At 44.4% G+C, this 22717-nt stretch overlaps 2 protein-coding genes across 3 annotated transcripts in view; both read left to right on the top strand.

Annotated features, from left to right (window-relative positions):
* LOC142312275 (uncharacterized) overlaps nucleotides 1–22717 on the top strand; it is a 112496-nt gene that overhangs the window by 80273 nt on the left and 9506 nt on the right. The gene's annotated exons all lie outside the window — the stretch shown is intronic.
* On the top strand, nucleotides 6087–11019 carry LOC142312269 (oocyte zinc finger protein XlCOF29-like). 2 transcript variants are annotated; one of them, XM_075351204.1, is made up of 4 exons: nucleotides 6087–6124; nucleotides 10288–10427; nucleotides 10521–10670; nucleotides 10800–11019. In XM_075351204.1, exons 3-4 carry the CDS (start codon nucleotides 10593–10595, stop codon nucleotides 11013–11015), a joined length of 294 nt encoding a protein of 97 aa, XP_075207319.1. In that variant the 5' UTR covers nucleotides 6087–6124; nucleotides 10288–10427; nucleotides 10521–10592; the 3' UTR covers nucleotides 11016–11019. The 2 variants fall into 2 exon arrangements, with proteins under 2 accessions (XP_075207319.1, XP_075207320.1); XM_075351205.1 differs by lacking the exon at nucleotides 6087–6124 and having other exon boundaries at nucleotides 10337–10670.

Here is a 22717-nt window from a genome sequence, read left to right as displayed (position 1 = left end):
TACGGTCAGAAGACTTTGCTTCTAGCAGCTCCAATAAGGGATGTTGTTCTCACAAACTCTGGTTTGGAATGAACATACCAGGATGTGATGCAAGAGGGTCATCAGACACTCCCATGGGCTGGACAAAAGAAACAGGAGCCAAAAGGTCTGACCTTTAGATGGCAGCAGAGACAAGCATGAAAAACATTAAATAACAGTTTTAACTAAGACAAATAGAAACAGCACAGTGTAAGGGTTTGAAACAGATACATTAGTTTAGGGAACACCACCCTTTTGATTAAATGGTACCGTCCTGAGAGCGACGATGTAAAGTGTTTTCAGATTGTAGTAGGTTAATTATTGATGTAATAAGAGGTCTATAATTAATCCGGTATAGTAATGATGGATTAGCCTGGAGTTGAATTCCTAGATATTTAATAACTCAGAACTCCAATGGAAAGGAAATGGGACATCATTGATTTTGCCTGTCCTGAAATAATGCCAGTGTCTCTGATTTATTGTATTTGACTTTAAAGCCAGAGTCCCCTCCAAAATCGTGTAGAGTATTCGTTATGACTGAGACTGCTGGAGTGGGATTAGAGATTAACCGCAATATATCATCTGCAAAGGCAAGAAGTTTAATTGATGCAGCTCCAACATTAAAACCTTGAAATGATGACAAATTTTGAAGGGTTCGTAAAAGAGGGTCCAATGTGAATTAAATAATAATCGGGATAGTGGGCAGCCCTGACTTGTGCCTCGTTGTATCTGAAAAAATTGGGAAGTTGTATTGTTTATTCAGAGCTTGAATTTAGGGTTTTTATAAATCATTTTGATGGCAACACAAAATCAAGGACCAAACCAACGGATTGCTAAGAGGTTATGTAAATAATCCCAGCATACTAATCTGACCACTTTGTTATTGGTACACCGATGTAATCTACTAAATGATATCACCTTTATTGTCGGTCTAATATTATATGTGATAGTTTTGCCATGTACAAACCCAAAATCAAATCTGGGGTTATTTGCTAAACCCTACTTGTCAATATTTTGGTAAAGATTTTGAAGTCTGAGTTAAGCAAGGAGATCGGTCTATATCCCTCTACCTGTAAGGTAACCTTATACACAGAGAAATTGTGGTATAAATCCTTTTTAAATAAAAATAAGCTTTATTATGAATACATTAAAATACAGCAAGTTAGTCCTCAAAGGGTTAACTGAACTGCTGGATTAGGTCAGTAACAATAACAGTTGTTGTGGACAGTTAGCAACATGACATACATACAAAAGATCATCGTTTTCAGTTATGACACTAGTGTGTGCTTATATGTAAACCACTGTATTACATCTATGTCATAACTGAAAACGATGATCTTTTGTATGTATGTCATGTTGCTAACTGTCCACGACAACTGTTATTGTTACTGACCTAATCCAGCAGTTCAGTTAACCCTTTGAGGACTAACTTGCTGTATTTTAATGTATTCATAATAAAGATTATTTTTATTTAAAAAGGATTTATACCACAATTTCTCTGTGTATAAAGTTGTATAGTGGTGTTCCGACACTTCCAATGAGTTTGAGGAGTGACCTAAATTAAACTGTAAGGTAACCTTGTCTGATTTAGGTAGTACAATGATGCATATATCATATGGACTCCGATACTTTGGCTATTTTAGGTGTATTAATTGCTTGTAGTACTTCAATGGGAGTAATAGGGAGAATAAGCAGTGTTCTTTGTTCTTCTATGATAGCCGGAGCAACTGTGTCTTGAAGAAAGCTATAGTTGCTTCCATCCTCCCCTGTCTCTGCTGTATATAATGAACCAAAAAAAATTATCTAAATTATTCTATCTCTTCGTTTTATATTAAGATAGAGCAGTGTTTTTTCTTTGTTTTATTCTTGTAGAGCTTTAATATGACTTTGTGAGTGAAGCTAGTAGTTTACCTGGTTAGTTTCCCTATTTGAAGTATTTGTGCTTTTAGTAATCTAAATTACTTAGAGACACATTGGCACACGAGACGTCTTCTGCTCCTTTAGCTTCCATAGCTTCCAGAAACTGTTGTTGTGTAATAGTATTATTAAGTTTGACATTTTTATAAGTTTGAGTTAGGGTATGTGCCCACGATCAGGACCCGCTTCGTCCTGGACGTGGCAAGACCTGACCTGTGGGGCCGCTACTCTCCTCCGCAGGAGACACAGCTACTCATGCCTACGAACAGGCTTTGGGGCGCTGCAGTCATTCGCTGTGTTCTCCCTACGGAGAATGCTTGCGACTCCACAGCAAAGAATTAACATGCTTGCGGCTTGGAAAGCCGTACCGCAGGTCAGTTTTCACTGCGGGCTGTATATGCACAGTGGGCATGAGATTTCCATCTATTATTACTGTACAACTCAGCAATTGGGACGCAGCGAAAACACGCTGCGTCCAAAACGCTGTAAACATTGATCATGTGCACCCATCCTTAGAGCGTACAATTGAGGCACAGAAATTACAATCAGTTTCTTTCTTTTATGGCTGACATAAGAAATGATCTATCCATTCACAACTGGCCAAAAAATGAGCATTTTCCAAATGCTCCTGATTATTTTTGTCTATGTTCCAATAAGTCTGCATGGATGTTATACAATTTTTTGATTGATACAAATATGAAAGAAGCCTCCATCTTCTCTCCTGTTTCACTGGGTTAGCTAAAAGAGATGCGTGGTCAGCTGTATGTACAGTGGGGGGGAAAAAAGTATTTAGTCAGCCACCAATTGTGCAAGTTCTCCCACTTAAAAAGATGAGAGAGGCCTGTAATTGACATCACAACTATGAGAGACAAAATTAGAAAACAAATCCAGAAGATCACTTTGTCTGATTTGGCAAATTTTTTTTTTGCAGATTATGGTGGAAAATAAGTATTTAGTCATCTTAAAAACGTGCAAGGTTTCTGGCTCTCACAGATCTATAACTTCTTCTTTAAGAGACTCCTCTGTCCTCCACTCATTACCTGTAGTAATGGCACCTATTTGAACTTGTTATCAGTGTAAATGCTTTTTTATATGAATAAGATCAGTGAGTCTCATTATATAGAGTAGAGAAGCTCAGGGGATAAAGACTTCGTCTCCTACTGACGCGCTGGAAGCACAAAGTCTCCATCCCCAGTGCCCAGGTTCTCTCATTTTTTGTTCCAATGTTTCAGTCATGCCTCGTGTGACCGATTGGTAAAATGACTAGACGGGGGGGGGGGGGGCCTGCGCTTACCCTCAAGCTAAAGGGGTGCCCTAGGCTTACCCTCAACCCAGAATTACGCTTAAAGGTAGCGATGTCTGAGCCCCCAGCCTCTCCCTATATCCTGTCCTGGCCCTAATGACAATGTCCCCTCCGCACCCACCACCCAAGGGGACTGACCGGGATGGAGATTCCCCAAACCCCCTCCAACAACAACACTCAGATACCCAAAAACAAACAGCTAGGAAAACACATGGGGGGTGAACAGGAATTGAAAAGATAAAGGGGAAAGTAACAACACCAGGTATTGCTTTCACACAACCAATCTCCAGATAACTGCAGCAGCAAAAGGAATGCCTCTGTCCTCCTCTGGGCCAAGCTCCAGAATGATACTGAATAACCGGCACCCCCTGCTGGAAGCCAAGGGCTTTTATCCAGGCTAGAATTGGACATCAGCAGGAACAAGCTGAGCTGCATAGAGGAGTCTGCTGCAACAAAAACAAACAAAAAAAACCAAATTAACCCCTTGTGTGCCTGGAAAATTAAACAAGTTTAATTTGTATTATCTAAGATGGTATGAGAGAGAGCCCAAACCTGAGCCTATCACAAAAATTCAACAAGAGACAAACATCACAGTACCTCCCCTTTAAAAAGAGGCCTCAGAACTTTCAACACCATACACCAACGCAAACAACAAAAGGAAAAAACTCCACAAAAACTGGGCCGACCACTGACATTTACCAACAATGTGAACTAGTCCATAAGACAATAAAACACGCAGTTTTCAAGAGAAAAAACATCTCTTGAGTGCCGACCTGTGTACCATGTTATGGGCATTGAGAGCTGGGGGTAACTCCAGGCACATGGCCGTAGAGTCACTAATGTCTGCAACCCAAAACAGTCACTCAAACACATGTCTGGACCTGCATGTTTATTACACCCAGGCACGTGTTTGATAGACTCAGGAGACCTCTCTCCCAAATGCGTATACATACCCTCAGGAGTAATGGCCACCCTCCTTACAACCACCTCTCCAGGGGGAACACCGAGGCCTAAGATTAACCTGAGGAGGGAAAATATGAACCCCATAAGTCTCCTTGAAAGCCCTGGAGGCCTAGGTGGAAATTATACTGTAGGAGAAATTGAAGAAATCCGTAAGCCCAGACTGTTATACTCAACACGGCCAGGAGAGAGTGGTTTTTCAGATAGTATATGGACAACAATCCAGAATCCCGTTCCCAGTGGTGTTCACCTCTGGCAATCCTGCAGCCGATTCCCTTGTCAAGCCTTTCTCCGACATGTGGGCAGAGACCAAGTCTTCCCTGGAGCAGGCCTCCATCCATATGAAGAGGCATGCGGACAAGGAACACCTAAATCCTTCTTCGTTCCGTTCTTAAGACTAGGTATGGCTCTCATACAGATACGTCCATCTTAAGGTGCATTCTACAAGTTGGGTCTACGCTTTAACAGTCCCTTCAAGGTGCTCCAGCGGATTAACGAGGTGTCCTACAAGCTGAAGCGCCAGGCCTCCCTACGCATCCCTAACTCACTCAATGTGTCCCTTCTCAAACCTCTCATCTTGAGCCGTTACTACAGGGATCCAGGTACTTCGTCTCCTCTGGTCAGTGATGCAGACACCTTTGAGGTAAAGGCCATCCTTGCTGTTAAAAAGGTCTGCGGTGAAACCTATTTGGTGGACTGGAAGGGGTTTGGTCTTTAGAAAAGGTCATGGGAACCAAGGGAGAATATTGATGCCCCTCTTCTCCTTAAGAGATTCCTAAAAAAGGGTGGTGTAAGGTGTACTGTAAAGGCAGACTGGCATCCTCGCGCTGTCCTGCCTGAATCCTCACGCTGTTGGTTTTCTTACTTGCCTGGCTGTCCTTCGGTATCCCTGTCCTTGGAACATGCTGCTATCTCCTGGGGCCTACACACACCTCACAAGCCTCCTGGGAATGACCATAATGTGCCTGCGCAGCCACACCTCTTTTCTTAAAGGGCCATCGCGCTCTGACCTGGAAGTGCCTCTCAGGTCAGCTGAGATTTTTCAGGTATTTAAGGTACCTTTCCCTTTAGGGAGGTGCCTGAGCAATGAGTTAGATACGTTGCTTGTTCTCAGGTCCTTAAAGGCTGCTGTTGCTATTGTTTTACAGGCTGCTGCTGATTCGTGTCTATGTTTCAGTGTTATCCTAACCTGCTGCTGCTACAATCATCCACACTGGCCGGCTACTACGATACCCGCCTCTGCAAGAATCCACACCAGTCGCTGCTGCCGCATCCATCCATCCATACCGAACGGATCCATGACTCTGCCTGCTGCTGCTGTCACTTCAATCAGAGACTGTACTGTATCCGTGGCGCCAGCTGCTGAGGTACCAAAGATCACCTAGGCCTGCCCTCTGCCGCCTGCTTACTAGCGTGTGTACCTGCTGCCACTTCCAGTGGCAGTAGTGAAGACTTGGTGGTCGATCCAGTTCGCTCCCTCAGGCAAGTGAATGTTACCTTCGGGCCAGTGGACCCACTAACACCGTGCTCGCCCTGCAAGTATAACATATAGTATAAAATCACAATAAAAACATTTGTTTGTGGGTGTAACATGAAAAAATGTGGAAAACTTCACAGAATATGAATACTTTTTCAAGGCACCATACATGTTCACACACGGCTCTGCTCCGTACACCTCGTACACACACGGCTCTGCTCCGTACACCTCATACACACTCGGCTCTGCTCCATCCACACTGTAAACCCCTCCTGACCCCACACATAACCTTCCCCTCATCCAGCACCATGACAGCCAGCACAGCAGAGTCCTGCATACACTGAGGAGCTGATCATGTGAACCCTGACTCCTCCCCTCCATGTGACATCATCACAGGTCCTGTAAGCACAGAGCAGCCATATATCTAGTTTGCGGCTCTGCAGGAGGAGGTGAGTGGAGATTCCCCATAAGGCTAAGTTCACATTTCCGTTGTTTTGTATCAGTCACATGCGTCGCTTGACGCATGTGACTGATGCGCTGTACAACAGATGACAAAGAACAGAATTCTTTGTCGGATTCCGCTGTGTGCGGGGGGCGGAGTTCGGGGGGGGGGGAGCCGAGCGGGGCCGTGGCACGGAGGACGTCAGTGCCGCAGGGACTGCAGGACAGGTGAGTGAGTGTGTGTATACACATGCTGAATGCGGGAGGGGCCGGAGCCGAGCGGGGGGCGGGGCCAGGCGCTGAGGATGTCAGTGGCAGTGCTGCAGTCTGCATGGCTGGGGACAGGTGTGTGTGTACACACATGTGCGGAGTGCGGGAGGGGGCGGGGCCAAGCGGGGAAGTGTCGGCCTCCCTGCACGCGTAACCAGACTAAATATCGGGTAGCAAAGCACCCGATATTTACCTTGGTTACCCGATATTTACCTTGGTTACGGGCCTACACCACTTAGCGCTGGCTCCTTGCACCGTAACCAGGGTAAATATCGGGTAACCAACCAAAGCTGGTGACGTGTGCAGGGAGCCAGAGAGCATGCGCAGTGAAATCCAACGGATCTCGCTGCTCAAAAAACGTTACATGCTGCGTTCCTCCCGCCCGGCGGTCAGTCGTTCCACGACTGATCAGTCGGGCGGAGGGTGCAACGCAGCATCATCAGTCACAATCCGCTGCTCATACAAGTCTATGGGAGCAACGGAATCTGCTAAACGGATTCCGTTGTTTACAAGAGCAGCGGATTGTGACTGATACATTTTAGCGGAAATGTGAACTTAGCCTTACTGGGGCAGGGGGCATTAACCCCTTCAGCTCTGAGACTTTCTTGATGTTTTTCTCTTGTGATTTCTATGAATCGTGAGGTCTTTGTTCCTCTGATAGATACAGACGCCCCAACTATGAGAGGCCGGAAGTGAGGAAACCCGTCTGCCCTCAGTCCTCGGCCCCTTTCTGCCCTCAGTCCTCGGCCCCTTTCTGCCCTTGGTCCTCGGGCCCTTTTCAGTCCTCAGGCCCTTTCCTGCCCTCAGTCCCCGGACCCTTTCTGCCCTCAGTCCTTGGCCCCTTTCCCGCCCTCGGTCCCCGGCCCTTTCCCGGCCTCGGTCCTCAGCCCATTTTTGCCTTCACACAGTGTAATGTTCCCCCCTTGGAACTCTACAGAAGTGATAGAAGGACACACCGTGTGCCGCGTTATAATTTTGTACAGATAGAGACAGATGATTTTCTGTGAATTGGATATTGACCAATAGATAAATGAAATATAGATAATTATATAGGTGAAATAGTAGTTTGTATAGCTTTCTATTAACCATATAAGTAATTACATAAAAAAAGGTATGAGCTCCACACCCACGCTATATTTTTTTAATAACAAGCCAAGGTAAAGCAGACAGCTGGGGGCTGGTATTACCATGCTGGGAAGGTCCATGGTTATTAGTCCCTTCCCAGCCTAAAAATAGCAGCCTGCAGATGACCCAGAATTGGAGCATGTTGAAATGCTCCAATTCTAGTGCTTTGCCCTTCTCTTCCTGATGCTCTGATGCTGTGGAAGCAGGACAATGGTTTTTGGGGTTGATTTCAGCTGTGAATTGTGAGCTGGCCTCAAGCCCTGGTGTTAGTAATGGAGAGGTGTCAATCAGAGACTCCCATTAATAACCCAATAATATAAAGGAAAAAAACATAAAAATATTTTATTGAAATAACCACTGCCAACACTTTCTCTCATTCATCACTTTATTAAACAAAAAAATCCCATGCACGTCCGACGTGGTTCACTGAATCTGACGTTGTTCACAAAAAGAAATCTGAAAACCCCCCCAAAATAAAATGCAACATAAAAACACAGATAAATAAAACAAGACACTTTGCTTGACACGATACTCAGGTCTTAATCATGTTAACATGATTAAGACCTGAGCGTCGAAACGCGTTGTTCTGCTTCTGCATGGTTCCTTCTGATGGCACTTCACCTGCTGAATTTTAATGAATTCTAAATAAAAAGATGGACTTTTAAATTTATACCCAGCGCTAGATTTTTCTTCTAACTTTGCCTGGTTCACCAATTTATTGGAAAAAAAAAATCCCACCACAGCCCTATGTAGTACAGCATATCAGAAAAACAAAGTCTATGGAGCCTCTTCTGAACCTTCATAGGTGTTGCCAACAGCCCTTTCAGGGCCTTGATGTGCTGCATGAGACCCTCCGTTGCTGATGTGCAATCACAAGAGTAACGTTACTGATTTCACAAGGTTCTGGGTCACGCTGTGCTGCGTGAGGTCTGGTGCCTCTCAACTGCGGTGACTTTAATAATGTTACCAATCTTCTGATGTTCTAGGTCATACTGAGCTGTATTATATGGAGAGAAGGTATGCACATCAGTGACTATGTAAGGGGAATATATGAAAAGCAGAAACTGCTGTGTGAATACTGACATGAAAAATCCAATAGCTATATGTAAGAATGAAAATATGAAAGTGGAATCTGCATTACTGCCATGAACATATGAATAAAGAGAAATTTAGCTATTGAATTGATCAATGCAACAGAGCCCCAACACTACGCCAAAGTATTTCTCTACGTTGGGGTCCCTAGCTAGTGTGTGTCCTCTCATGCAGTTAAAAAAAACTTACCGTGTTGGGAAGCTAAGACCTAGGCTATATATGCGTATAATGTGGACTGGCAATAGGTGTGGCGGGGCCGGGTTTTGCACCCAGTTCAGACTCAGAATTGGTGTTCCAGACGTTATTTCTTAATTGATACTGAGCTGTATAACACACGGTGATGCTGAAATGTGGTGACATCAGTAACATTACTGATTTTCAGATGTTCCAGATCATGCTTTATGAGATTCGGCGTCTCTATAAAGAGGTGACTTTAGTAACGTTACTGATATTCAGGCATTCCGAGTCAAGGTGAGCTGTGCGGGACCCAGCGACTCAAAAAAAAAAAAAAAAAGTGGTGATATCAGTAATGTTACCGATCTTAAGACGTTCTGAGTCAAGCTGCGCTGTGCGAGACCCGGCAATGCTGGAAAGCGGTGACATCAGTAACATTACCGATCTTCAGACATTCTGAGTCTAGCTGCGCTGTGCGAGACTCGGCAATGCTGTTGAGTGGTAACAATACTGATGTCACAGCTCTTCAGCGCTGGTCCCCTGGATGTTGGATATTGTTACATTGCTGTGTTGACAGCTCATTACTGCAGAGCTGAACAGACAACAGATCGCACAGGGCAGGGACACATATGGGACTAAAGCAGCCCCTAAAATGAGCCTCACTGTTGACACTTCATTTCAAGGAGAGGACAGAGGCTGCTGTCACTGCCCCTTCCCTGAAACAAAGTGTCATGATTGACACTCATTTCAGGGGCTGGTCTGTTGCTGCTGTCACTACAGTGTCTGTTCCTCCCTGCACTGTGCTATCTGCACCGTGCACAGGCAAACTCTGTTATGGGCTCAAAACAGTAATAATCACAGAGCGGTGTGTGATCCCGCATGCAGGAGACCTGCACCGCCCCTACTGGTGACATCACTGATCTCCTGCATGTCGGGTATAGACATCATTTTGTGTTTATTACTGTTCTGAGCCCATAACAGAGCTTGCCTGTGCATGGTGTAGCTCACACAGTGCAGGGAGGAACAGACACAGACCAGGCCCTGAAATGAGTGTCTGATGATGCTTTATTCCAGGGAGGTGACAGAGGCTGCAGTCACTGCTACAGATTCTGGCCCCTGATGACTCTTCATTTGAGTATCCCAGCATGCATTGGGATTCTCATAAGAATCGTCATCAGACAGAAATAGAAAAAAAAATAGAATACCTGTTAAATAGTGTAGTTGGGGAACGGTAGTGAATTTTGAACACAATAAACCAACAAATATGAAAATACTCAATCAATTTAACTTTTTATCAATTGTCATATTTGTAGGTTAAATGTTTTGGCTAATTTTTGTAGGTAGGGATGTAAAATGAAATTTACTTTTTTGCCTTCAGACCAACCCTTTAAATAAATCATTATCAGTAGATGTAAAAAAAATGAAATACTACAAAATAAGAAATAAAAATACTAATACATTAATGATCTTCCACTAATCCTGTGCCACCACTGCTTTGATCTCCCACCAGTTTTCGTATTCCCTGGTCGGTCCCTATGAATAAGTCATCGATACAGCCATTCAGTAGCCGAAGCCGTGGTGGACATAACCAGTAATTGGGAGCATGGAGGACATGTCTTAATCATCAATACAACTTATGTTCCAGTCCATGTGAGACAAAGAGAATACATATATGTTTCCTCTTTTATATTTTTACATGTGATTCTTTATAATTTTACATCAGCTCATGGTTTTCCCATTCAGATTCCTATAATATTGGATCCTCTCAGTGGATATCTTCTGTATAAGAGAATTTTATTAAGTAATCCATCCAGGATGGATAGGGACAGCGACAAGATGGTGGAGAGGATATTACACCTCACCCTAGAGATCCTCTTCCGGCTTACTGGAGAGGTGAGAGATTCTGATAACGTCACATTACATAATTTTTCTCTATGGGAATAACAGATTGATGGAACTGGAGAGGTGAGGACTTTGGAAATGTCTGTAGTGAGATGTATTAATGTGTCTCTCCATAACCAGGATTATACAGTAGTGAAGAAGACCTCCAGTGAGCGCTACCAGGCCCCTAAGTTTGAGGGATGGGGAAGACCCCTGAGCCCAATCACAGGGCCTCCACCTCACCCCCCGATACATGAGGACATCAATGACCAGAAGATCCTAGAACTCACCTACAAAATGATTGAGCTGCTGACTGGAGAGGTGACACTGCTGGGACATTATACAGTAACGCTATGAAGGGATCGGGGGATGACGGTATCATTGTATGTGTCAGGTTCCTATAAGGTGTCAGGACGTCACCGTATATTTCTCCATGGAGGAGTGGGAGTATTTAGAAGGACACAAAGATCTGTACAAAGACATAATGATGGAGGTTCCCCAGCCCCTCACATCACCAGGTAATAGACAAGGCTAAATACACACGAATCTATAGTTATCTGTATGGAAATAATGAATTCAGTCCCTGTATGTGTTTCCTCCAGTTCTATCCATTAAGAGGACAACACCAGAGAGATGTCCCCGTCCTCTTCTTCCACAGGACTGTAGAGAAGGAGATCCCAATGTTCCTCAGGATCATCAGGTAGATGGAGAGAAGGTGTCATGAAATCTCCCTATGATGTGTAGATGGCTGTGAAGGTCTTGTGCTCAGTCTTGTTTTTTCCACCAGTATTATATGTGTTATACTTGTGTAATGAGAGCGGTGGAGATGGCAGGATTAGAGCTGATCATAGATGTGACTTCTCCATCTGTCTGTGACTTTTACAATATTTGTTTCAGGGTGAAGATCTGACCCATATTAATGCTACAGAGACATATATGAGGGGTGATGAGTGGTATAAAGAGGATATTCCTACATATGGCTACCCAGGTGAGTAGTAACCACTAAATACAGAGAAGTCATAGATTCTTCTCAGTCACCGGCTGTGGCTGCTTTATTGGTGGTGTAGTCCGGCCATATGATAATCATGTGGTCACCATTTTTCCACTAGACCACAACATTCTCCTCCACCTGGAACTGTTCAAATTACTTTGGGCACTGAAAGTCCTTCTTCTATCCATCTTACAACCTGGAGGATCCACCTACCTCCTGGAGATAGAAGATGCTAGCCCTTGCCTGCCTAGATCTGTAAACTAGAATGTCAAGTGACAGCGTACGTAGAATGTGCTGACAAGTAAGAAAATCACTTGAAGAAAAATATTTTGATGGGCCTCTAAGAGAAAGTGGAGGGTAATGATGCTGATGCCTTGCTCAAATCATGTTCGTTATAAACTCCAATATTTTTTTTTATATATATATATATATATATATATATATATATATATAATATATATATATATACCGTATATGCCGGCGTATAAGATGACTGGGCGTATAAGACGACCCCCAACTTCTGCCCTAAAAATATAGAATTTGGGATATACTCACTGTATAAGACTACCCCGCTCCCAAATGAAAAAAAGTCTGCTTTGATTGCAACATGTTAATATTAATTCAAATGCATATGACATGCAGGTACTGTATATAGCAGCAAAACTGTCACTTATAAACATAAGGTTGTTTCAAACATGTACGGTAAAGCTAAAACTTTGCAAAACAAACAAGAGAGCAAGTGCCTGGTGATCATAACTGTAAGCTGCGATATTGTAACAGGTCTTGCTGGCATGACAGTTTCCCTTTAAAAGCCTTCAAAATCCTCCTGTTTGTCATCTGATATCATAAGTACCGTACATCAATGACATCTTGTGATACATATTCAGTATGCTTCAGTATGCTAAGAGCAGGGGGCCGCACTGTGTGAGGAGGTGTTTTTTTTACTGTCCAGTATAACCAATAGGATTAGTGCAGGGGCGGGGGAGTCACCGGGCCGAGAAAGGGGGCGGGGTCGGCAGCAGCACTTACTGTAGCAATATGCACACTTACACCAGCATGTAAGCTCTTCATTAATGTCCCTGCATGGATGCGAGGGGAATCTGGCGTTACTGCACTAATCCTATTGGTTATACTGGACAGTGAAAAAAAAAACACCTCCTCACACAGTGCGGCCCCCTGCTATATATCCGCTATATATCCGCTGTATATGCTGTATGATATATATCAGGGGTCAGGAACCTTTTTGGCTAAGAGAGCCGTAAACGCCACATATTTTGAAATATAATTCCGCGAGAGCCGTACAATATGTTTAAAGGGCCATTGACAGATCAATCGCTCCAATGTTCACTTAGTACAGCAAGGAATGCTCCTCCCTGCTGTATAAAGCCACAACTGGACTGAAACAATGGTAATTAGCAGTAAAAAAATCAAATAAATAACTTACATTGTGAACTTGCGATGCATGACATCAGTCCAGCAGTCTGGCTTCTTCTTTTTCCTGCGCATGACTGGAAGCTGGCATTCTTCCCACCTGATGTTGAGAGAATGCCAGCTTTGAGGCATTCGCAGAAGAAAGAAGCTGGAATATTGGACATGTCACACAACGCATTGTCAGTTATGTCAATTATCTATTTTATTATTTTACAGCGAATTATTGTTTAGGTCCAGCGGTGGCTTAGTGCAGCAGAGAGGAACACTCCTTTGTGTACTAAGTGACCGCTGGAGCAATTGTATCTGTCAGTGGCCCAGACACCCTGCTTCCCATACAGCCTGCACCCCCCATATCACACACACACACTGCTCCCCATACAGCCTGCACCCCCCATATCCCACACACACACACTGCTTCCCATACAGCCTGCACCCCCCAGATCTCACACACTACACCCCCATATGTCACATACCCTGCTTCCCATACAGCCTGCACCCCCCCATATCACACACACACACTGCTCCCCATACAGCCTGCACCCCCCATATCCCACACACTACACCCCCATATGTCGCATACCCTGCTCCCCATACAGCCTGCACCCCCATATCACACACACTACACCCCCATATCTCACACACCCTGCTTCCCATACAGCCTACACCCCCATATCTCTCACACCCTGCTTCCCATACAGCCTGCACCCCCCATATCACACACACACACACACACACACACTGCTCCCCATACGGCCTGCACCCCCCATATCCCACACACACACACACACTGCTTCCCATACAGCCTGCACCCCCCAGATCTCACACACTACACCCCCATATGTCACATACCCTGCTTCCCATACAGCCTGCACCCCCCATATCACACACAATACACCCCCATATCTCACACACCCTGCTCACATATCTCACCCTGCCTGTACCCCAACTTACCCCTCTCAAACACTCTGCACCCCTTCACATGCTTCTGTCACAGTCTGCAGCCCTCATATGCCCCTCACCCTGCAGCCCCCCTCACCCTCATGTCCCCTCTTTTCTTATTACCAGTCATGTGTCCAAATCTCCTTCAGGATTCAGTTCTCTTGCTTTCTGCCCGGCATCCTGTGTCTCCTCCCACACAGTCACATGGGCGTGACATCATCGCAGGTCCTGCAGGATGGAGATTCCGTCTGCTGTGCAGGTCAGGACTAGCACTCCTGCAGCTCAGACATGGCTGGTGGCCTCTCCAGGTCAGGGGCCCCTCTACTGACACTGGGCTCCCCTGACTCACAGTTCGGCCACTACACAGCAGCACTACACATAGACGCAGAGCGGCTGCCGGGCCCCTATGTGTACTAGTGCCGCTGTGTAGTGGCCGGCCTGTGAGTCAGGGGAGCCCAGTGTCAGTAGAGGGGCGGCTCACTTCTCGTTCCCCCGCTGATCCAGTCTCCTCGGCGCATCGTCCATTGCTGTCGCTTGCTGACCTCTCAGCAGGCGCGCAGTGATGACGTCACCGCGCTCGCTGCAGAGCTGTCAGAAGAACGCCGACAGTCACAGCGGGGAGAATGATAAGAGAGAGAGCGCGCCGCTCACTCTCTCATCATTGCTCTCAATTGTATCGGTACCTGCGATGCCGATGCAATTGAAAGCTCGATCCTCGGCGGGGGGCGGTGACAGCGCGGTGACCCCCTGAGTAGCGGTGCGCCACTCCTGCCACCGCGAGTGGGCCCCCCCGGCAGCTGACCGGGTTTGCCGGGTGCTGGCGCCGGCCCTGATCCTTCCCATAGACAGGTAGGAGCCCTGTCTGCGAGCCAGATACGGCCATCAAAAGAGCCATATCTGGCTCGCGAGCCATAGGTTCCCGATGATGTATATCCGGCGTATAAGACGACCCCCCACTGTAGCCATTATTTTAAGGGGGTAAAAAGTCGTCTTATACGCCAGTATATACGGTATATATATATATATATAATATATATAGGTTCTTTCTGTATGATGTTTGGTTGTAGTGGGATTGGCCTGCCTCACTTATGAGTCTACAACTCCCTGGTAGTCTTTAAAAAAGGTCTCCATTGTCTATGCCAAATGCCCGAGATTTATGTTTAAGACACCTCAGCTCTGCACTATTTTTGAAAAAGTTTTCTTTAAATGTGTAATGTTTCTTCAAGAAACTCATCCAACTGAAAATCTTACCCTAAGATAGTTTAGATTGCCAAGAGCTACTGAGCCACATACTTTAATTACTCCAGAAATGTTTCAGCCTAGCAACTTGTCTCTAGCAACTATTTTTTTACTGATAAAAACTGTTCAGTTTGATCATTTAAGTATAAACTGGGCTTCTTGAAGTATGTTTGGGGTCATTGTTCTGCTGGAAGAACCATGACCTACGACTCAAACCCAGCTTTCTGACACTGGTCACTACATTGCGACCCAAAATCCTTTTATAATCTTAAGATTTCCTGATGCCTTCCGCACAGTCAAGGCACCCAGTGCTCGAGGCAGCAAAGACATCTCTGACCTGCACCATATGTGACTGTAGGTACAGTGTTCTTTTTTTTGTAGGCCTTATTTAATTTTCAGTTAACAGTAGCATTATGTGCTTTACCAAACAAATATTCAATTCATCTGTCCACTGAAAGAAAAAATGTCCATAGACCTCGAGAGCTAAGAAGACGTTGTAGACAATCCGTTCCAAGCAAAGACTGAAGTTTATTCCGAGATAGCAACTGAGCAGATAAGACAGGTTATCGGCACGAAGACACACGCAGGTGTCTTGCAGAACAGCAGAATTAGCAACAGATGAAGAAGAAGTGTCCCCCGATAGGCGTGTGGGGGCTTTTATACATGTTAGACAAAGGAAAGCTCATACTGCAGAGAAAGGCATACACATTAGAAAACAAAGAATATAATGATACATCATGACATTATTTACGAGCATTGCGGTAAAAACTTAGCAGATCCCTATGGGCCTCCGTGATACTTTTAATTAATTCAGTAATGTTGTCATGTCTGGCCTCTCTGATCCCTGAAGGCGCCTCTACTTCACATAACTCTTCAAACACTGACAACTCTATTGACAACTTTGTTTCTTTATCAGTTCAATATACCTACTGTTTATGACTACACATCACCATCTATCAACTGACGCAATTGTATTCTTCTATTCGATTTAACCTTTTTAGACTTTTTCTTATACTTGCTAATAACACTGATGTCATCTCTATCTCCTCTCTGGGGGAGAACTCTAGCCAATGCATCTCATTAGCTGCAAAGTTAGTTTGCTCAAGTCTGCCCAAGATGGCTGTTAGATACAACATGGCTGCTCAGCATATTATGACTGACTATTCTCTAACAACTCCCCCTTTTGTATTCTGTCCAGAGTACAACTTACAGCACTGAGATACGTAAGGGTGAATTGCTATAGACATTTCATTCTTCACACAATGCAACAATTGAGTCAGGTTCTCCCCTTTTTATTTGTTTTCAAGTGTGATTTTCATATTGCCCACACCTGTTACTTGCCACAGATGAGTTTTACCAAGCATCACTTGTTTACAACAGTTTTTTTTCACAAGTTTAGAAAGGTGACAGTTTTGTCCAGCCCAGTTTGTGAAATTATGTCCAATTAGCTTTTTTTTCCTCTTTTTTCTATTTTGTGCTGTTCTAATGCACACAAAGGAAATAAACATGTATAATTGCAATAATTATAAAGGAGAAAAACTTAATTTTCTAGAACAATTGCAAGGGTGCCAACACTTTCAGCCATGACTGTATCTTATTGTCTATAGTTACAGATTTTGACTGCAGTAGTTAGTGCTCAAAAACTTCCCCCAACCAGTTTTGTGTTCATAGCCAGGCCACATTTTTAAAACTGACACGTGTCACTTTGAGGTGATAACTTTGGATGCATCTTCTGATTCCAGTGATTCTGAAAAAAAAATTTCTGTGACACATTGTAGTTTATGAGATGTGCTAAGGAGAAATGTAAGGCACAGTAGAAGTATTATCCCGGAAACAAATTTGTGAATAAAATTGAAGTTGGTCACCTATAAGGCTTGTGTGGGACACAACCACTGTATTTGCCTCCATCGTCAGTTGCTGCAGATCCACAAACGGTAAAAGCTTGATGAAACGGAGAAGAGCGGGTTTCTCTGCACCACTGACAATTCCAAGGATAATCCACAAAATGAAGATATAAAGTTTTTAGTTAGTGTACGTGTTTAAAAGTCCTAATGACTTCTTCTGGACAAACCACATGTACACAATAATAAATAAATAGCTTTTACTATTACTAGCCTTGCAGCCTTTCAATAGAGCCAAGCACTGGGTGTGTGATCTGCCTGCGCCCTTTGCCACACAAGTTTTGTTTTTGTTGGCACAGTAAATAAACACATTCAAAAAAGGCAGATATCCAGCATCCAGGAGAGTAGTAGATTAAAACTTGCTTTTATTAGACAAGTAAAAACAAAATGTGGTCCAGTAAGCACAGAGGCACAGATATTATGCGTATAAACCAACGCGTTTCGACCAGAGCGTCTTATTCATGGCATGTGATTCACAACATCTCGTGAATACCTATAATATACTCTTGAACCCATATACATTAATTTGGTATCGGCAAAGTCACTAACTTAATGAGAGATGGAAATCATGGGAGCAAACTTACAAATAGTAGAATCTGTCATAGTTTTCGGACTTGACGCTGGAATATCGCATAGTCTGAATGTCCGGCAGAATTCATTCCTATAACGTGCTTAAATGATTCCTTCCCCTCTATATTTCATCACGACTTTCTCTAATCAAGCACATATACGCTTATAAGTACACCCTCCCTTATGCTTCTAATTTTTCTTTGTAAACTATATTACTGACATCGACAAAGTCACCAAATCAATGAGATGAGGTAACTTTAAGAGCAAAATTACAAATAGAAGAATCCGACAGGGTTCTTGGACTTGGTGCTGGAATATCGCACAGTCTGAATATCAGACAGGATTTATTCCTACAATATGCTCAAATGATTTTTCTCCATTATGCTTCATTATACTTTCTCTAATCAATTATACACATGCATAAATGATTTCTTTCCCCCTTATATTTCATTATAATTTCCCTAATCAAGTATATACACGCATATAAGTACACCCATCTTTATGCCTTTAATCTAACTCTTTGTAAATTATATCACTGATATCGGCAAAGTCACTGAATCAATGAAATGAGGTAATTTTCAGTACAAATCTACAAATAGAAGAATCCGTCAGGATTCTCGGATCTGGTGCTGGAATACCGCACAGTCTGAACATCCGACAGGATTTATTCCTATAATATGTCCAAATGATTCTTTCTCCATTATGCTTCATTACAACTTTTTCTAATCATGTATACATATGTATATATACATATCCATCTTTATGCCTTCAATCTAATCCTCTGTAAATTATAATCTTGATCTGTATTTTATTTTTACTTTCACATGTCTATATATATGTTGCTTTTCAGATTGCGGTTTTCCACACATATGTTTTTACTCCTGTCCCATATGTCTATATTGCACTGGGACTTGCACCTGTTTTAACTTTAATTAAGCACTCAGTCTTGCCAATGACGTACAATGTGCACCTCTTTATATGGGATCGGTTTTGGGGTGAAACACATGCCATGAATAAGACGCTCTGGTCGAAACGCGTTGGTTTATACGCATAATATCTGTGCCTCTGTGCTTACTGGACCACATTTTGTTTTTACTTGTCTAATAAAAGCAAGTTTTAATCTACTACTCTCCTGGATGCTGGATATCTGCCTTTTTTGAAGCTGTTTTCCGCCCGGGCCAGGGCGTTCCCTGCATCGGTTGGAGTCCGGGAGTGAAGAGGGGTGAGCTGACTATGGTTTTGTGCTTAGTAAATAAACACAAACACAGAGAAAAATCCTTTATTTGGAAAAAAAAATACAAAAATACACCCTCCATCACCACTTTATTAACCCTCAACACCCTGCAGGTCCAGTGTAATCCACATGAGGTCCCACGACGACGCATTCAGCCCTCCTACATCTCACAGCTTGCAGCCATAGAGAATAACTGCCGGCTGTGAATGTAGCCTATGACTGAGCCGAGATGAGCAATGACTGCAGGCAGACGCTGTCACAAGCTGGGGGCGCGTCTGACTGCAACCAATCACAGAAGACAGGACAGCCGGTGGGCAGGGAAAGCACAGAAAGCTGCGCAGTACACGAAGGGAATGCGCGATCCGGAAGCAGTTTGCCGTCATGACACCAAGTCTCCGTAAGTATGAAACTGTCACTTAACTCTTTTCTTTATTTTTCAATTAATTTCCCCAGTGCCGAATTCGGATCGTGCACCTGGTATCCCGGGCCCAGGTCCAGCATCCGGGCATCTTTGAAACCGCGCGGATCCAGACTTTTACAGTCCGGATCCGCTCAGTCTTAGTAATAGGAAACAAATACATTACAAATTATTTTTCAATTTCTCCTTCTGAAACTAGCAATATTTTATATACCGTTGTACACTACTGCATGGACATATGGCTGGGCTCGGAAAGGAAGGATCTTAGCTTTTGGAACTTAGATTTTTGCTGGAATGGTTTGCAGGCACAATGCAATTTGGGGGCTGTTCATGATCATCTGGCAGCAACAGGCCGAGGTCACTGCACAGAGCTTTTGTTTCCAACATCTTCTCCATCACCTTACATGGCTTACAGCCATGGATTGTTATTGAACAGGACCCGCTGCCGTCTCCCCTTAGCCTCCTGATGAACCTCTGAAGGGAGAGGAGAAACGTGTTGAGGCCTGGCATGCCTGGATTCCTCCTTCTCAGGGAAGTAATTCATCTTTTCTCCCTGTTATACTATATTATATAGAATATGATTGGAGCAACCTTTTCTATTTTGCAGTAATTTGCAGGGGTGTCTGTATCCCATTTTTCTTTCAGCTCCTGGGGTATAATGGGGAGATTATCTGAGCCCCTTGTGATATGACTCTAGGTGACTGTAATATACTTTTGGGGTATACCACCCTGTAACATATGTGGTTGTAAATAACTCTTATGGATCACTACCTTGCATAAAGATAATTTATTAGGAATAGAAGTCTATACATCTTGTACAGTGCTAGTATCATGAATAGGAATTCCTGGTTATAGATCAGTAAATTGATACCTTCTTGATCTAAGGAAAACAATACAGGGAGGAGTATTACCATTTGGGAACTCATACATATTGTACTGTGCAAGCACCACTATAGGGCTTTCCATCCCATCCCTATATCGGGGTCAGGTAGAGGGAGAGCGACGTGGAACGGGGGCGCCCGGTAACTTATGGTGTCATACCCTCCGTTGTTAGGTAGGGATACACTACCCTTATAGGGATATATTAGTTTCCCTTCCCTTTCCTAAAGTGAGTGTGTATATAAAACTCCTTGGTTATTTACAAGGATAACGTGATCCATTCTAATTTATATGTTTGTGTGTCTGTTTGTGGGTACATTTTAATGAATAGTAATAAAAACTGTACATTTTAAAATAGGGTTGAGATTACATGTTAGTCCCTTTTTGAGCACTCTACCCATCTATTTAACTCTGTTAGTTCCAACATCTTCTCCATCGCCAGCGCCGCTCACAGCTACTCACAGAAGGAAAAAGCCTGTCCCTGAAGACTGAAGCAGACGTTGCAGGAGTAGATCCCAGAGAAGATGTGGCAAACTTTTTGCAGAAGCCTTAATGTGACAGACTGGCAGAAAACTAGAGCAGAAGAAATCTCAATTAAGTGACTACATTTTAGAAATTTTAACCCTCAGTGAATTCATCTATAGTTGTAGTGACTAATTTCTATCCACAGGCACTCTCCATAATTTAGCATGCAGTGAATGTTGCAGAGTGAAAGTTGCAAATATTTAATTTTATTACCCAACACATAGTGTCCAGATTGTGCTCCACGAGATACACACACACCGTCAGTGGGTTCTTCTCACTACAGCAATGACTTTACATGGATGCTAAATGTGCTTTGGACACACTGCAAGGCTCAGAAGCAAGGGGGAGATTTGAATTTGGGAGAAAGGATTTCGCTGGATTGGTTTAAGAGGCCATCTTGCTTTTCAAGAGCCTTTGAGTCACTAATAGTGGAGAAATCTTCTGTTTTTCCTTTGGCAGGTGATGGACGTAAGTGGGGGCTTGTTTTTGTTATTGGGATGAGTAGAATTTTTTTCACTTACATAACATTTTTGAGTGGCTTTTTCTTTATCGCTCCATTGGGAGACCCAGACAATTGGGTGTATAGCTTCTGCCTCCGGAGGCCACACAAAGTATTACACTTTAAAAAGTGTAACCCCTCCCCTCTGCCTATACACCCTCCCGTGCATCACGGGCCCATCAGTTTTATGCTTTGTGTTGAAGGAGGCACACATTCACGCAAGCTCCACATTTTAGTCAGCAGCAGCTGCTGATTGTATCGGATGGAAGAAAAGAGGGCCCCCACGGGGCCCCCGGCATGCTCCCTTCTCACCCCACTAAGTCGGCGGTGCTGTCAAGGTTGAGGTACCCATTGCGGGTACAAAGGCTGGAGCCACATGCCGTTTTCCTTCCCCATCCCTTAGAGGCTCTGGGAGAAGTGGGATCCTAACCGGTCACCTTTCACTAGGACCGGGCTCCCTCCGCAGCCCCTGGGGGAATCTGACGGACAGGAGACTGGGTATCATCAGGGACAGGCCCTGCATCTAAAAGGTACTCTGTGTCCCCTTGGGGACGGCGCATGGAGCGCCTGTGTTACAGACGCTGCAGCGGCTGCTGTTTTTCTGTGACGACCGGGACTACCGCGCCGACCGCGCCTGTTCGTCGGCCGCGTTATTAAATTTAGTCCCCGGCTTCTGCGGCCTAGTACCATAACTCCCGCCCCCGGGCCTGCCAGTCAGGGGTAAGGGCGGGACGGTCGACTGGACGTCGGCAGTGAGGGCTGGAGCATACTTAGGTGTTCTCCTCCCCCCTCACTGAGCACTGTGGGGCACCAGATTCCCGCACTTTATTAGTCACCGCCCACAGCTCCCTCCTCCCCTGAGAACTCTGGCAGCCATTGTTACAATCACTTCTGCCGGTGGAGGATTTCAGAACGAGCTCTGCAGCTCTGGGAGGCCCAGGCGGGGAATCTGGTGGACACACAACCGCTTTGGGCGGTCGGTAAGCCACACCGGTTACCAGGTGCTGGCCCCCCTAGGGTGCCGAAGTGTATATATATATATATATATATATATATATATATATATATATATATATATATATATATATATATATATATATTGTATACATTTTCTCTGTTCGGCCGCATTATTTTGCTTTTGGCTATATACCCTCACTGATCACTCTCAGAGGAGACAACAGCATGTCGTCCGCAAAGAGCAAGGGTGCCAAGGCACAGGCTTATTTTACAGGCCCAGGGCACTGTGAGTTCATCGCCCCCAGGCCCCTCTCGGTCAGCGCAGCAAAGTGCTCCTGGGGTGACACCTAGGTCCCACGGTGAGGACTCCGACACGGACCGCAGTCCCAGACCGGCTAAGCGGGCTCGCTGGGAACCTTCCCCGACTTCATCACGCTGTTCGGGGTCTCAGCATGAGGACTCTCTGGAGGATGAAG

Source organism: Anomaloglossus baeobatrachus, chromosome 5 (assembly GCF_048569485.1).
Source record: "Anomaloglossus baeobatrachus isolate aAnoBae1 chromosome 5, aAnoBae1.hap1, whole genome shotgun sequence".
NCBI lineage: Eukaryota > Metazoa > Chordata > Amphibia > Anura > Aromobatidae > Anomaloglossus > Anomaloglossus baeobatrachus.
The sequence above is the reverse complement of the archived record's forward strand: the minus strand, read 5'-3'. Positions and strand labels throughout refer to the sequence as shown.

What these genes read in the sequence shown, in the direction of transcription:
- LOC142312269 (XM_075351204.1), top strand. Translation starts at nt 10,593, where the DNA reads ATGGATAGGGACAGCGACAAGATGGTGGAGAGGATATTACACCTCACC. An exon ending in TCTTCCGGCTTACTGGAGAG is followed by an intron (nt 10,671 to 10,799) that starts GTGAGAGATTCT and finishes CTCCATAACCAG; the next exon opens with GATTATACAGTAGTGAAGAA.